Raw genomic sequence first — 15,847 nt, 5'->3', positions numbered from 1 at the left:
TACAAAAATTAGCCAGGCGTGGTGGCACGCACCTGTAGTCCTAGCTCCCCTGGAGGCTGAGGCAGGAGAATCGCTTGAACCCGGGAGGTGGAGGTTGCAGTGAGCCAAGATCACGCCACTGCTCTCCAGCTTGGGCAACAGAATGAGGTTCTGTCCCCCCACCAAAAAAAAGAGTTACTGATGGTGAAGGCAGCTCCCCCATCATCTACTCCTAGGAACCTGACACCTCTAGCCCCCAGGGGATTGTTCACCTGCAAAGCTATTTGGTTTAAGTGGAGAGTTTGGCTTGGGAGCCCTAACCTCTTGAGACACTGCACCAGCTCATCGCTCTCCACCTGTGACAATGGAGAGGCAGTGAGTGTCCCGACAGTCTTCTGTCCTGTGCAGCAGTGGCCTCCACTCCACTTGATAAAATGAAAACCCTGTGACTCGAGTCCCAGGGGATGCTATGGGCACCTGGAGCTGGGTGACTTCTCTGTATCATCACTGAAGGTGAGGATGACAAGGACTGTGAGACTGAGGCTGATTGTTTCTGATGGCCTGGCCCTCCCTTCTGCCACAAAACACTGAGGCCCTAATGTGTCCCATCTCCTGCTGGCCCCCATGGCTGTGGGAGAGTCTCGGCCTGGGCCAGGAACAAAGGCGCCCGGTTCTCTGCTGTGACCGTGGCCAAGGGTCAGAGTGGAGCTGGGCCTCTGACCTGTCCTCTGGCAGCTGCTGCAGGTCTCCTGGAAAGTAGGGTGGGGCCAGAAAGCTCGGGAATCTGGGTGGGGCACCTCGGGTGCTGCTTACATCAGAGAGGCCCAGGCCCCTGCTGGGACGATCAGGCAGTGATTCTGGAAGGCCCTTCAAGGAGGGTGTGCCCAGAGCACCTGTGCCAGGTGTGCCTTTCAGAGGGCGCTGTGCATGTCCACTGAGGAACTGGAAGCACATGGTGGCTGGTGCGGCTGGCCCTTCCCTGCCTCACCATGTGCTGATTTGGGATTCTCTCAGTCCCAGGGATGCCAGACTCAGTGGGGAGGGCCCCTTGGAGCACATGGAGGGAGCAGAAGGGCTGTCGGGAGACCTGGCTTCTCCAGTGCAGAGCACCCCTAGAGTGCCTTTGTCAGGAAGGAAGGAGGGTACTGGTTTGGTGGCATTCCAGATGTGCCCGAGACTGTGCTGGGCTCTCTTACTGTCCGCCTCATGCCATGGAGTGGACATTGCTTTCCTCTGAGTGCAGAAGAGGAAGCTGAGGGGTTGAGCGAGCGATCCAGGGCCCGCCGCGGTTGGAGTATTATGCCGGGATGGGGATGCAGGTCTTGGGGACCAGAGCCCGCAGATTGTGCTGTGTGCATGGCACCACTTCCCAAGGAAGCCCTGGACTGGCCCCACCGCAGGGAAGCAGCCCCTGGCAGCACCCCGGGCAGAGGCTCCGGGGTGTTGGCTCCCTCAGTCCTTCCTACACCAGGAACACAGTGTGACACTCCCCGCCTCAGCCTCGTTCTGCCAACGAGAGGTCTCAATCTATCAACTCGAGACATTTAGTCAAAGGAGACTCCTCTATCATCTCACAATAATTCTGGGCTACTTTGCTCAGAGAGGTCAAGGAGCTTATGTAAGGTCACACAGCCAGTAAAAGTCAGAACTGGTATTTAAATGTGGGCCTTACTGGTTCGAAATCCTAGTTCCCACCACTGTTTTACTGGCTCCCAGATACCTCTCAGCAATTTTTCATTGGCTTGTGGTGAAATCAGAAAAATAAAGACAAGCAGTATTTTTTTTTTTTTTGCTTCTTTTTTTCCAAAAAATATATAAATCTTATTTTAAAAAGCAAGATCTGTGGATTGTACCCATGTCAGTTTCCTGGTTATGATACTGCACTCTGATGGTATAGCGCAGAATAGTATAGTATAGTTGTATAGGACAGTACAGTGTAGTAATAGAGCTGTATAGTGCAAAATAGTAATCATATAGTTGTATGGTTCCATAATGCAGTATACTATACAGTTGTATAGTATACTTCTATCGTGCAGAAGATTTTAATTTAGTTGTATGGTTGTACAATATAGTTGCATAGTACAGTATAGTATGTAGTTGTATAGTGCAGAATAGTATAGCTGTATAGTGAGGTGTGGGAAATCACTGTGGGAAACTGCATGGAGGGTACTTAGGGTCTCTGTGTACTATTTTTGCAATGTCCTGTGAATCTATAATCATTTCAAAATTGAAAGTTTTAAAAAATTATTATAAAAAGATGAATTTTTTAAAAAAATGGCAAAATGTAAAGAGAAAAAACATTTAGTTTTTATCTTTAAAATCATCACTTTATATTTAAACCTTTTAATTTAATTATCATTTTTATCATTTTATTATCATTTTTTTGAGACAGAGTCTCACTGTGTTGCCCAAGCTGGAGTGCAGTGGCGTGATCTCGGCTCACTGCAGCCTCCACCTCCCTGGTTCAAGCAATTATCCTGCCTCAGCCTCCCGAGTAGCTGGGATTATAGGCACATGGTGGATGCCCGGCTAACTTTTTTGTATTTTGAGTAGAGACAGGGTTTCACCCTGTTGCCCAGGCTGGTCCCAAACTCCTGAGCTCAGGCAACCTGCCCGTCTCGGCCTCTCAAAGTGCTAGGATTTCAGGCATGTGCCTGGCCCATTTATTATATATTTTTTTGAGACAGAGTCTCACTCTGTCACCCAAGCTGGAGTACAGTGGCGCGATCTCAGCTCACTGCAACTTCCACCTCCCAGGTTCAAGCAGTTCTCCTGCCTCAGCCTCCTGAGTAGCTGGGATTACAGGCGTCCACCACCATGCCCAGCCACTTTTTGTATTTTTAGTAGAGACAGGGTTTTACTATGTTGGCCAGGCTGGTCTCAAACTCCTGACCTCAGGTGATCTGTCCACCTCGGCCTCCCAAAGTGCTGGGATTACAGGCATGAGCTACCTCGCCCAGCCTACCATTTTAACATAATCATTTAATTTAATCATTTTATCATTTTAATTATATTTAATTATTTTATCTTTAAAATTATTTTATGAGTTTATCTTTAAAATAATAAAATCATCCGAGCTGTGATCATCACCCCCATTCCCTTTATTCTCCCAAAAGGTAACCGATGTTTAAAAGTTGACAATGGATTCTTCCATATATAAAAATGTATATATTTACACTAAAGCTGTTGGCATTCTATGGAGCACCCATTTTCTTCATCTATTGACTGTCGAGATTCTCCTGTCAGCAGCCGTGTGCTGGCCTGTAGCATTTGTGGATGGCCGTGGTGTAAATGCTCCTGCTGTGGCTGGTTGCCCAAGCTGGTGGGGTGTCACTGCGTGGGGCTGCGAGGAGGGAATGCGAAGGAGCCTGGCACAGTCAGCTCTCAGCACTGGCATCCCTGCTGTGGAACAAATGGGGAACCTGAGCCAGTTGGCCAGAAAGCAGGAGGGCGCGGTTTGAGCCCGGGCCTGTCTTGTTTCTGTCCACTGCACCTCCCTGCCCCTGCCAACCCATGCAAGGGAGATCGGCATAGCCGAGCCAGGAGACGTGGGCATTTGAGAGGGCCAGGCCATGTCGGGTACCCCTGGAAGCAACGACTGGGGGTCAGCCTGAGCTGCTCTCCAGCAGAGCCTTAGAGGGTAGGTGTGGGCGTGGGATGTCCTGACCGTTCAGGATGGGCTTGAAATCAGGAAAAGTTGGGTTCATTGAGTCATCCTGGAAAATCCATCATGGCTTGGCACCTGGGTGCCACACGGGGGCTCCCTGGAAGGGCCAAATGCTGGTAAACAGAAGCCATCCTGGCAAATGGGCAGGGCAGTTATTTTTCTTGAACGAACCATGAGCTGTTGTGGCCATTTCAAAAAGTTCAGCCAGCTCCTTCAATGCTCAAGGTCACGTGGAGCTTTTGCTTTCCCAAACAGCAACTGGCGCAGATCGAGATGGACCTGAAGTCTCGAACGGCTGCCTACAACACTCTGAAGACAAACCTGGAGAACCTGGAAAAGAAATCAATGTGTGTATTTGCCAGCCTCCACATCTGGCGAGGGCGGGTCCTGGCGGGGGCTTAGCGCTTGCCTGTCCTCTCACTGGGCCACCTGGGAGTCTGTGCCTGTGCATGAAAGTGAGACAGACAGACAGGTGGAGGCACTCTCACCTCTCCAAGAGCCATGTTCTGGGAGAGGAGGAAAGGGCCAGGCGAGGGTGATCGCACCCCATGCATGTGCCCAGGGAAGAGGATGTAGCCATGCTGCTCCTCACTGCACGCTTCCGTCTCCCAGCTTCTCCAGGGCACCTGGGTGCCACCCCTAGTCCTCCCATGTGGAGGCTGCACAGAGGGCCCCCAGGGGTGACGGGAGGCCAGGATGTCAGCGCACGGCCTCTGTGGCCCAGAGCAGAGCAGAGTCACCAGGATGGTGGAGATGCCAGAGAAAAGTGTAAGCTCAGCAACACAGTGGCAGGGACTGTCTTGTGAGGTAGTGAGTGTCCTGTTGTTGGAGGTGTGTAAGAGAAGCCAGGTGGCCAGGCGTGGTGGCTCACGCCTGTAATCCCAGCACTTTGGGAAGCTGAGGCGGGTGGATCACGTGAGGCCAAGAGTTTGAGACCAGCCTGGCCAACATGGTGAAACCCCGTCTCTACTAAAAATACAAAAATTAGCTGGGCGTGGTGGCATGCACCTGTAATTTCAGCTACTTGGGAGGCTGAGGCACGAGGATCACTGGAACCTGGGAGACAGAGGTTGCAGTGAGCTGAGATCACCACTGCACTCCAGCCTGAGCATAGAGTAAGACTCTGCCTCAAAAAAAAAAAAAAAAAAAAAAAAGAAAAAGAAAAAAAAGGAGAGAGAGAAGCCAGGTGAGCTCCTGCTGGAGAGGCTGCTCCTGATCAGGGTGGGGTGGGATTGGCATGGAGGAGCAGCCCAGTCCCCCCAGACTCTGGATCTGATGCTGTTGGCAGTTATCCAAGAACCCTGGTCAATTGTAGAGTTTTCAATACACCTAACTCCAGAGAGGTGATACCTATATTTGGCCCCTAACTCCAGAGAAGGGAAGTGGCACAGGGAGCCCCGAACCAGCTGCCCTCCCCCTGATTGGCCAACTACTGTAAGCAAAGAGAATGTTACCTGGGAGTTACCCCCACTTCTGCAATCCACTTCTGAGGGTCACTGGGCCAGCTGTCTTCTTGTGAAAAAAGCAAATAGTGGAAGGAAAATTAAAAACCATAGATGGTGTTTAGTCCGGGCGCAGTGGCTCATGCCTGTAGTCCCAGCACTTTGGGAGGCTGAGGCAGGTGGATCACCTGAGACCAGGAGTTTGAGAACAGCCTGACCAACATGGAGGAACCTCGTCTCTACTAAAAATACAAAATTAGCCGGGTGTAGTGGTGCACGCCTGTAATCCCAGCTACTCGGGAGGCTGAGGCAGGAGAATCGCTTGAACCCGGGAGGAGGAGGTTGCAGTGAGCTGAGATCACGCCACTGCACTCCAGCCTGGGCAACAAGAGTGAAACTCCGTCTCAAAAAAAAAAAAAAGCCCACTTCAACTGGAAACCCTTGCTGTTGGATGCCTGGCTTCATGTCAAAAGTAAGTGGGCATGAGCTATGGAGGATGGGACAGGGGCCAGGCACTAGGGCGGAGAGCCCTAAGTGGGGATGGGTCATCCGTCTGTCCTGGCTTGGAGCCCACAGGCCATGGGGCCATCCACTCGCACGGCATCACCCTGTGATGGATTTCTTCAGGACTGGTTGGGATTTGAGCAAACATCTGGTCCAGCCTCTTCATTCAACTGGTGAGGTTCCTTCATCCATTGGTCATTCGTTGATTCGCAGTGACTTTAATTGATTTACTGAGCACATACAGCAAGTATAGGAGGGCGGTGTACGAAGAGGGATGAATGTCTCTAACTCCCTCCTCTGCGCTCTCTTTTCTTGTACACGTACCAAGTATGCACTGTGCCCTCAGGCCTGATGCTAGACCCTAAAGATATAAAGCAGAGTACAATACAATTTTTGCACTTGCAGAGCTCACAGTTATTCATTCAACAAATGTGTGGAAAGTTGGCTTCGTGTTGGGGGTTCAGAGGTGAGTCAGGGAGAGAGGTGGGATAGTGTAAGGGTAACGTGTTCAGTGCTAGGACAGGGAGGCTCGTGCATGCAGTTCCCAGGGAGAAGGAACCTAAGGGCTTTATCCATGGCCACGCAGCTGGTCAGTGATATTCAGGCAGGGGACAGCAAAGAAGCCACACAGTCTCCCTGAGGAGGGTGTTTCCCATTGCCTTTAAAGCTTTGGCCATGGCTCAATGCTGGAGAGCGATTTCCCAGGGAAGCACTGTGTGCCAACGTCACGGCCCCTGTGCTGACGCCGCATACAGCCTGGGTAGTGAGATCTTGGCCCATTTGCTGATCCGACAGCCTTGATCCATGTGCCAATAATACCATACCCGCCACTCAGACCAGGTCCACTGGGCATGTAGAAAGCTATTTCAGGTGAGTGTCCCCTGGCTGCTGGGCTGGGAGGCCTGTAAAGTGACACGGAGCTCTATCGAGGATGGCTCACGCAGCTCCAAGAGCTGGTTGTTGTGTTGACACTTGAGTAACTTTAGCTGCTTGCCACCCGAGGCCCCCCTCCCGTAGCAGCCGTGGCTGGCACCAGGGCAGCGCAGGTCACTGAGGTGTTGGATTCGGCAGCCCCTTGGGTGACGGGTGATAGCACCTGAGGCCCTGCCAGTCTCCCTGTCCCTGGAGAGGAGGAGGCAGCAGCTGTGGCCCCAGCACAGAGCCTGGCCCTGGGGTTGTGGGGAGCAGTCATTGCTGAAAATTGCTGTATTCTCCTAGGCTCCAGCATCCCTGGCACCCACCCTTCCTTGAGAACTGCCCCCAGCCCCAGTGCCTGGGCGTGGGTGTGTGTGGGGTCACTGTGTCCCTTTCTGCTCACATCTTTCACACCCTTTGTTCCACCTGCCTTTTAGGGGGAACCTCTTCACCCGGACACTGAGTGATATTGTGAGCAAAGAGGACTTTGTGCTGGATTCTGAATATCTCGTCACACTTCTGGTCATCGTCCCCAAGTGAGTGCTGGGCCCCAAGTGAGTGTCTCGGCCTGTGCTGGGAAATCATGAAGGAAATTGGCCCTGCCCAGTGGAGAGGAAGGTGGGCCCGTTGGTGACTTGGGCGGCGTGGACGAGGATGCTCCCTGCCCAGCCCCAGTTCCCGGGAAGCAGTCATTCCTTCAGGGGGCCCTGCCTGTGGCTGTGTCAGCAGGGACAGTGGTTGGGTGATGGTGGTTGTGGCCATGATAGAAGCAGCCATTTATTGAGCGCTTGCTGTATACCCAATGTGTGGTCGACATTATTTTATTTCATCCTTACCAAAGGCCTGAGAAGTCTGGTGATTCCCATTGTCCTGAGGCTGGAGAGGTGGGTTAGCTTGTCTGAGGTCACACGGGGCCCGGATTAGATGGTTATTAGTGAGCCCCAAGTGTATCCATAGCTCTTCACAAAGGGACTTCTGTGGGTACCCTGTGGAGGCCGGGCAGGGGATTCCTCATGGGCACAGCAGACCTCAGGGGAGGTTGGGGCTCCCTCTGACCCCATCCCTGCTCACCTTCAGGCCCTCAGGAAAAGGGGTGTGCAGCTTCCTAGGCACTCAGGACACCCACGAGCCTTTTCTGCAAAAAATCACATAACGATTCTGTGTTCTTGCAGACCAAACTACTCACAATGGCAAAAAACCTACGAATCTCTCTCAGACATGGTGGTCCCTCGATCAACCAAGTAAGTGAGACCCCAGCTTGGTCCCAGGGCCCCTGGGGTGCATGTGTGGGTGCTTCAGGGCACCCAACCACCAAACATGCCCCGAGGGTGTGAGGCCCCCCAGCCCTCCATGCCTGGGCCCTCTCCTGTCCCTTGACCTGGAATTCTGTCAGGGTCGCACACCTTGTCCCATGCCAGAGTGCCTTCCTCTTTCAAAACTTCGCTTCCCTGCCCCTGCCCTGGGAAGGCTGCCCTGGCCCCACCTGACCGAGCAGCTTCTCCACGCCGTTGCCTCTGCTGCATTCTGGCTCTGCATTCTCAGCTCAGCGTCAATTCTTCCCTGCCAGAGGGGGAAGCCAGCCCTGGCCTGAGCGGCTGCCCAGTGAATGGCCACAGCAGGAGCTGGGAGAGAAAGCAGCCTCAGCGTGTGGCCTGCAGGGGCCAGAGCAGGAGTGGCCAGTGGGCCCTGTCAGAGTGACAGGAGGACAGCGGGTTACAGACTGTGTCCATCATGGGACACTGCATGGCGGGGGAACCAAGGATGCCGGGCCCTGTGTGTCAGGAGGGATGAAGGGGAAAGGCAGCTGCAGAGGAGCAGAGGGTCTGAAATGGATGTGAAATGGGTGTGACTCAGGCACACACAGGTGCACAGGGAATTGTGGGGATGGGTCACGGGTAGGAAGGCCACGCTCAGGATGGTAGTGGCTCAGGATGGAGTGAGTGGCACATAGTGGGGTAGGGGCATGTGGGCTTTCACCTGCTGGAACTTTGGTTTTGGGTGGCTGATCCAAAGCTGCACGTTTTCCTTTTTTTGAGATGGAGTCTCGCTCTGTTGCCCAGGCTGGAGTGCCGTGGTGTGAGCTCAGCTCACTGCAACCTCCGCCTCCCGGGTTTAAGCAACTCTCTTACCTCAGCCTCTCAAGTAGCTGGGATTACAGGCGTGCACCAACACGGCCAGCTACTTTTTGTATTTTCGGTAGAGATGGGGTTTCACCATGTTGGCCAGGCTGGTCTCGAACTCCTGACCTCAGGTGATCTGCCTGCCTCAGCCTTCCAAAGTGCTGGGATTACAGGTGTGAGCCACCACACCCAGCTTGGTACTCATTTTCCTCTATATCTTTTTGTATGGCTGAGATGGTTTATAATATGAAGAGGTTTTAGAAAGCACGTCAGGCAGCCAGCCTGTTCATCTGATTCCCCACACACAGAACTCCCGGTGCAAGGCCTCTGCCCCGGGGCCCCTGCTGGGGGACGGGGCTCTCCCAGGGCTACGAGATGGCAATCGGGATCTAAATTGAAGGGTGCAAGGAACAGGACAATCACAGCCCGAGGTTACAGGGGAGGCAGGGAAGAGGAGCAAGGCTCTGGAGCAGGGGAGCTGGCCCTGGAAGCCAGTGTGCTGGCAGGAGCATTCACTGCTCTTAAAGGCCAAGCACCGAGGATCCTTGCCAGGACCGGCTGCCTTGGTAGGTGGCCTGGCCTCCCAGACCAGAGCCTCAGGCCCTTCATTGTCACAGGCCACCTGAAAGCCTGCACAGATGACTCTGAAAATACCTAGAGTCTGGGGGGCAGCCCCTATGGGCATGGGCTCTGAGAAACAGGAAGGGTGACCCTGCCAGCATGCCAGCATGCTGTGAGATCGTGTCTGGGCCTGAGGGCTCCCACTTCCAGTCTTCTGGCCAATAGGACTCAGAGATGCTTAGACTCCTGGCCCCAAAAATTCCTGAGTTGCTAGAGACAGTGGCCCCAGTGGTCCTGTGTTGAGACTTGCTTGGGAGGCTGTGTCCCATTAGGACTTTGTGACATTGGAAGTGAAATGGGCCTTGTAAGATAGTTTCCACCACTCTGCTTCACTATCAGGCAGCACGTCAGAGCCAGGGACACCCTGTGCCAGCTGCAGTGACGGAGGCCCAGGAGGGCTTGGTCTCTCAGGAATTTGATAAGCAGGAGCTGAAGCCCAGGCCCCTGCACTCCCTGCACCCTGAGGCCCCCTGAGGCCTTAGCCTGGAGGGATATGGAAGGGGCAGGAGGGAAGGGCAGGCAGCCAGGGGTTAGGAAATCTCAGGGAGTGTCCTTGGTTCCCCAGCCCTCAGCTGCTGCCATGGACCCCAGGTGCAGGCCACCAGGCCCGGGGGCCTCTGAGCCCCACTCTCGCACAGGGCCTGGCAGTGAGTCCAGCCAACAGATGCTTCTCTCCAACAGACTCATTACTGAGGACAAGGAAGGGGGCCTTTTCACTGTGACTCTGTTTCGAAAAGTGATTGAAGATTTCAAAACCAAGGCCAAAGAAAACAAGTAAGGGTCCTCCGGGTTTGGTTCACCTCCCGTTGCGGGGGGTCTCTGCCCCTCTGGAAAGCTTCTGAGTGAAAACCCATGGTTTGCTGGTTTTAAGGTTCACTGTTCGTGAATTTTACTATGATGAGAAAGAAATTAAAAGGGAAAGGGAGGAGATGGCCAGACTGCTGTCTGATAAGAAGCAACAGTATGTAAGTATGTGATTGAGCAGCCCCTCCCGCCCCTACCCAGTGGGGATAGAAGAGTCCTCCCAGGTCTCCAGCTCTCCCTCCTCCCTCTCATTGTCCCCAGGCTCCTGGGCTCACACCATGGGGACCGTCTGTTCTCCTGGGACGCCTGAGCAGGGTCTGGGGGGAGGGGCGGTGAGCACAAAGGAGCCCAGGCGGTGGAGCTGGGGGTGGGAGCCGGGGGCCCGCCCGAGCCGGCGCTTCCCACATATGTTCTCACTGGTCCCAAGCACCGCCCTGCCAGGAAGGGGTTGCTAACTCCACAGTACGGATGAAAAACTGAGGCTCTGAGAGGCAAGCTGGCCAGAGGACCCTGCCAGGCCTTCCTCGGACTGAGCAAGGCACGTGGGCTCCAGGCGGGAGCATCTGTGTGCAGGGTGGGCAGTGCTGGGCCTTGGAGATTGCAGCCGTGAGGTTTCCAGGGCGCCACTAGCCCCTGTATTTACCTCCCCTGTGTCCTTAGTGCAGAGAGGGTGCTTATCTGGAGACTTCCGACCACAGCCACTCAGAAACTCTTCATGGAGGAGGACAGCTTAGCTCACCAGGGAGCAAAACTAGATGCTCACTTTTGAAATGTGAGCAGGAGAGCTTTGGGAAGGTCCCTCCACTGCTCCGGGAAGTGGGCACCTTCCATACTCAGGTCCTCCTGCTGCGGTGCTGGGCTAGACCGGGCAACTTGGAAGGAGCCTGTCTGGGTGGAATGTTTTTGGGCCCCTTTTTCCTCATGCCCACCAGGGAGGGTTCCGTGGAGCACCTTCCAGTCCAGCCTCTAGTGATGGGGCCAGAGGAATGAGTAGAAAGTTCTTGAGGCCTTTGGGGGAAAGTCGCTGTGTGAACACGGCACTGTGAGGACCTCCGTGGGGAGGAGCGCCGTGGCCGCGGGCAGGCTGGGAGTGCTCCCAGTGTCCGTGCCGCCAAGTGTGTGCTCCGGGCTCCTGGGGACCTCGCCTCTCTGTCAGCGACCTTTTCGTAGGGACTGGGGATGAGCAGCCACCCCATCACAAGCGAGCCCAGTCACGGAGCCCCCATAGTGGGGTTCCCAGAGCCCCTCTGGTCTGGTCTGTTTCCCTTTAGGAAGGAAACAACAGCTGATAATATAAAAATTTATATAGGGATTTTTCACCCTCCTCCCCCGAAATAGAAGCACAGGGTGCTCACACGTGTGCGCATGCGCATGAGTGTGTGTGTGTGGACATGTGTGTGCACAGCAAGTGAGACACGCCTCAGAGCCAGACGCTGCTGGGCTCTGGCTGAGCCTGCGGAGAGGGTGTCCCTTCCTGAGGATGAGGAGCAGAGCTGGAGCTGGGGACCCCCGGCCTTTTGGATGCTCCAGTCCTCAGAGCAGGGCCCACAGACCCAGATACCGGGCAGGAAAGATTTTCCCCAGTGAAAGCTGAGCTCCAAAGCGTTTTCTTCCTTAGCCTCAGCTCACCTGAAACCCTCGTTACCTGGGCACGCCCCGGCTGTTCTCTTTAGCCAGGCTTTTTCCCAGCTTGATTCAGTCCTGGTCCCAACCTCCTGCACAGTATCTCTGGACAGGGCTAGACCATGGCAGCCTCCACACGAGGGAGGCCCTGCTGGGGGACAGGTGGCGAAGCAGGGCCTTTGGCACCCACCTGGGCACTGGCCCAGGCCTGCCAGACCCCCGGGGAACAGGGTGACACACAGGAGCCTGCCGCCTGCCACGTGGGGCTCAGGTTGCCAGCTGGCGTATTTTACATGGCGTAGCCTTCACCCACACTGCCCTGGGGGCCCTGCCAGGGTCTCTCTGTGGGCGGGAGGTGGAGGCACTCTCAGCTTGGGTCAGTCCCACTGGCCTCCTGAGAATCTGGCCCCCTCTGGCCTATCTAGAAGTGCATGACCAAACGTCTTGCATCCTTTTTGTCACTTGTCAACCAGAGGGACAGACCAGGCCCTGGGGTTTGAGTGTACTTTGAGAGCAGAGTGGGATGTCCCTGTGTTTCCCACCTGTTTGCAGAGACAGACTGGGAAAGGGTGAGTGTCCTAACCGCATGCCCAACTCATCTCCTGCACTCTGCACGCCGAGGCACCCCCCGAATGCCAGGAAGGCATCTGTGGCTGGGCATGGTGGAACCACCTTGACAGAGCGCAGAGAGCCGTTTCCACTAATGCCTCCCAGTGCTGCCCTGGTCGGCCTGTGATGGGGGTCCTGGCTGAGCCCAAGCAAGGGGAGGGAGCTCAGGACTGACCCCTCTGCCAGAGATCGGCTCTGTGCTTGGAATATGGAACCCAAAGACCTTAACACTGCCCTTCTCTCTGCCTTCACCACTCCAGGAGCCCGGTGGGCACCTACCACATCTCTAGTCTAGCCAGCACACGAGTCCCGGGGGTGGGCCTGAATTCCTGAGCTTGCTCTCGCGTGCCTTTCAGGCGATGAGAATGATTTATTTGTTTGTGATGCATGTTTGCTGAAAGATTAATAAATCATTTCTGTGCCTTTAGCAAACTTCCTGTGTTGCTCTTAAAAAGGGATCATCCACCTTCCCGGACCACAAGGTTAAGGTAACCCCGCTAGGTAACCCTGATAGGCCCGCTGCGGGGCAGACCGACAGAGAGAGAGAGAGTGAGGGCGAGGGTGAGGTAAGCAATGCCCCGGGAACCCCGGGGTCCCTGGCTCGCATCTCCTCGCCAGCTCAGGCGCCTTCTGGGAAAATGAATCCTTGCATTCTTCTGTTCTCTAATATGGCTTTTGAGGTCTTAAATTTGAGGAGCCGGAATCATGCCTTCCTCCTAATCTGCAGGGCCTCTTTGGAGCTGCCCCCGCCAGCAGTGAAGGGTGCTTGTCGGCCAGGGCGCCTCTCCCCGGGTGCCTGGCTGGAGGTGGCTGGAGCTGGGACGGGCAGGGCCCTGGCTGGGGTGGTGGTTGGCAGCTCAGCTCTCCTCCCTTGGCTGCCCTTGCTGAACCCACCCCTGACCTTTGTGGGCAGTTGCAGTGTCAGGCGGGAGCTCTGAGCTCTTGCTCCAAGACTCTGAGCTCCCAGGAGGACCTGCCACACCAGCATCAGTGGCTGCTGCTGTGGCCACGTGAGGTGGGGCTGTGAGGGGAGGTGGCTGCTGTGGATGATGCCAGGACCCTGGGGGCAGAGCCTCTGGGAAGGTGGGCTCCCTGGCTGTGCAGTGTCAGGCAGAAGCCCCTGGCTGCCTGCTGAAAGCCCTGAGGTCAGGGGCTGCCCAGCTCCCCGCGCTGCGGTCTGTGGTGGCCCCGTGCATGCACTGGGTGGCTGGCCCGCTGGGCTTCCCCGGCACCAGGTGCCTTGGACCTCGAGGTCCTGAACCTGACCCAGGGCTGGTCTGACCGACTCTCTGCTTCTGGCTCCTGGGCACTTCTTCTCAGCTCAGGGTGTGCTCTGTCAAAACCTAAGTCCTTTCTTGGCTCTGTGTCAGGCGGGGTGGTCAGCAGGGGTCACCTGGCTCTTCTGTCCTTGCAGGGCCCCCTGCTGCGCTGGCTCAAGGTGAACTTCAGCGAAGCCTTCATTGCCTGGATCCACATCAAGGCCCTGAGAGTGTTTGTGGAGTCCGTGCTCAGGTGCATGGCAGCGATGTCCTGGCTGGGGCTGTCCTGAGGATGAGCAGGGTCTGGGGGAGCTATCGGGGCGCCCCAGCTCCTGCCTTCTCTCCATCCTCCACCCGTTCCCTTTCTGTGACTGTGGCTGTTGTCAACATGCTCAATTCCGAGTCAAGTACACCCTCCCCTCAGCCCTGCGTCCCCTGCTGTCTGCTCCCTCCGTTCCTGCTACACTTGGGGCAAGTGTCACTTGGGTTCTCCCCAGCTGCCCTACCTGCATGCCCTTGTGGACCCTCTGGCTGGCTACTGTCCCCACCCTCGTGAAGCCTGCAGGGCCCGAGTGGCTCCTGGAAGGCGTTCTCGGGCTGCTTCCGTCCTCAGCCTGGAAGCCCCACCCCTCAAGGCAGTCCAGAGAGAAAACCAAAACCACACCACCACCAACAAAGCTTATTTTGCCTTTTTTTTTTTTTTTTTTATTTGAGATGGAGTTTCACCCTTGTCGCCCAGGCTAGAGTGCAATGGCGTGTTCCTGGCTCACCGAAACCTCCACCTCTTGGGTTCAAGAGATTCTCCTGTCTCAGCCTCCCTAGAAGCTGGGATGACAGGCGCCCGCTACCACGCCCGGCTAATTTTTTTATATTTTTAGTAGAGGAGAGGTTTTGCCATGTTGGCCAGGATGGTCTGGAGCTCCTCCTAACCTCAGATGATCCGCCCACCTTGGCCTCCCAAATGTTGGGATTACAGGCATGAGCCACTATGCCCGGCCTTTGCGTAATTAAAAAAAATAATAAAATAAAAAAAAAATAGGCCCTTGTCATGGACTGTCGAGACCAGCCTGGCAAACATGGTGAAACCCCACCTCTACTAAAAATACAAAAATTAGCCAGGTGTGGTGGCGTGGGCCTGTAGTACTGGCTACTTGGGAGGCTGAGGCTGAGGTGGGAGGATCACTTGAGCCTGAGAGCCTGGAGGTTGCAGTCAGCCAAGATCGCGCCACTGCACTCGAGCCTGGGTGACAAGAGAAACTCCAGCTATTAAAAAAAAAACAAAAAAAACCCCAAAACTTCACTGTGGGAAACCTGGCAATTCTAGGTAAGCAGAGTGAATAAAAATGTCCTGTAATTTTAACACCAGGAGAGAACACTGCCAGCGTCCCAGTAGGTGCCCTTTTAGGTGTAGGGTTTGTTGGTTTTCTATGAATAGATATGTAACTCTTACAGATTTTTATGAAAGTGGAATCAGAGGAAATGCCTTTGAAGGCTGCTTTTCTGCCGTGTGGCTGCGTCCCGCGTCACGGAGCGCTGCGCACTGCCTGCTGCTCTGACTCGCAGCCTCCTGGGCTCCTCCAGCCCCTGGGACCCTCTGTGTGACCTTCCAGACCCCTTCCCCGCCTGCACTGAGGAGCTCCTCATCCCTCCCTGCCGTCCCCCTGGCTGATGTCCCCTACTTTCCCTCGTTTTCCTGCCCATGTTCCCTGGTCTCCAGGTCCCGCCATCCGCCTGCCGTAGGCTTTACCTGGATAGCTGTCTCATCTCCCCTCCCGCACCCCTTCCTCTGCTTCCCTGTTTCTGCCAGTGGCCTCCTCATCCTTCCCCTCATCAGACCCCAAACTTCAGAGTCAGTTTAGACACCCGACAGGCCCAGTCCACTCTGCCTTTGCACTCTCTCTTTCACGGGTCTGGCCCCACCAGCCTGGCTGTTGCCATAAGCCTCCTCTCTGTTCTTGGCCTCCAATTCACCTTCCATGGGGCTGTCAGTGTGTGGTCTGCCCAGATACAGATCTGACCTTGGTTCCTGGTTCTTCTGCCCTATGCATGCACCACACCCACACCTGTACCCATGCGCACCTGTGCACGCCCATCTCAAAAGCCTGTACTGACACGGATGGCAGCATTGGGTTGGTGTACCCAGCTCCTGGGAGTGTTCTAGCCATCTCTAGTATATGTGGCCCCAGATCAACCCTGCCCGGCTCAGAAGTCGGTTGCTCTCAGGCCTAACACAGTGAAGCCTGTCCATGCCTTCCAGGATGCGCATCTGCCCAAGAAAGAGGTTGAGACCAATGGGCCAGCCGC

The 15,847-nt window shown here is 55.2% G+C and overlaps 1 protein-coding gene across 1 annotated transcript in view; it reads left to right on the top strand.

The window, feature by feature from the left end:
* Positions 1-15,847, top strand: part of ATP6V1C2 (ATPase H+ transporting V1 subunit C2) — a 65,939-nt gene that overhangs the window by 46,596 nt on the left and 3,496 nt on the right. The window contains exons 7-13 of the mRNA XM_054548402.2: positions 3,902-3,993; positions 6,945-7,043; positions 7,680-7,748; positions 9,930-10,022; positions 10,120-10,213; positions 12,713-12,850; positions 13,699-13,796. Coding sequence (XP_054404377.1) covers positions 3,902-3,993; positions 6,945-7,043; positions 7,680-7,748; positions 9,930-10,022; positions 10,120-10,213; positions 12,713-12,850; positions 13,699-13,796 — 683 coding nt within the window. The remainder of the gene's footprint in view (positions 1-3,901; positions 3,994-6,944; positions 7,044-7,679; positions 7,749-9,929; positions 10,023-10,119; positions 10,214-12,712; positions 12,851-13,698; positions 13,797-15,847) is intronic.

Source organism: Pongo abelii, chromosome 12 (genome assembly GCF_028885655.2).
Source record: "Pongo abelii isolate AG06213 chromosome 12, NHGRI_mPonAbe1-v2.0_pri, whole genome shotgun sequence".
NCBI lineage: Eukaryota > Metazoa > Chordata > Mammalia > Primates > Hominidae > Pongo > Pongo abelii.
The sequence above is the reverse complement of the archived record's forward strand: the minus strand, read 5'-3'. Positions and strand labels throughout refer to the sequence as shown.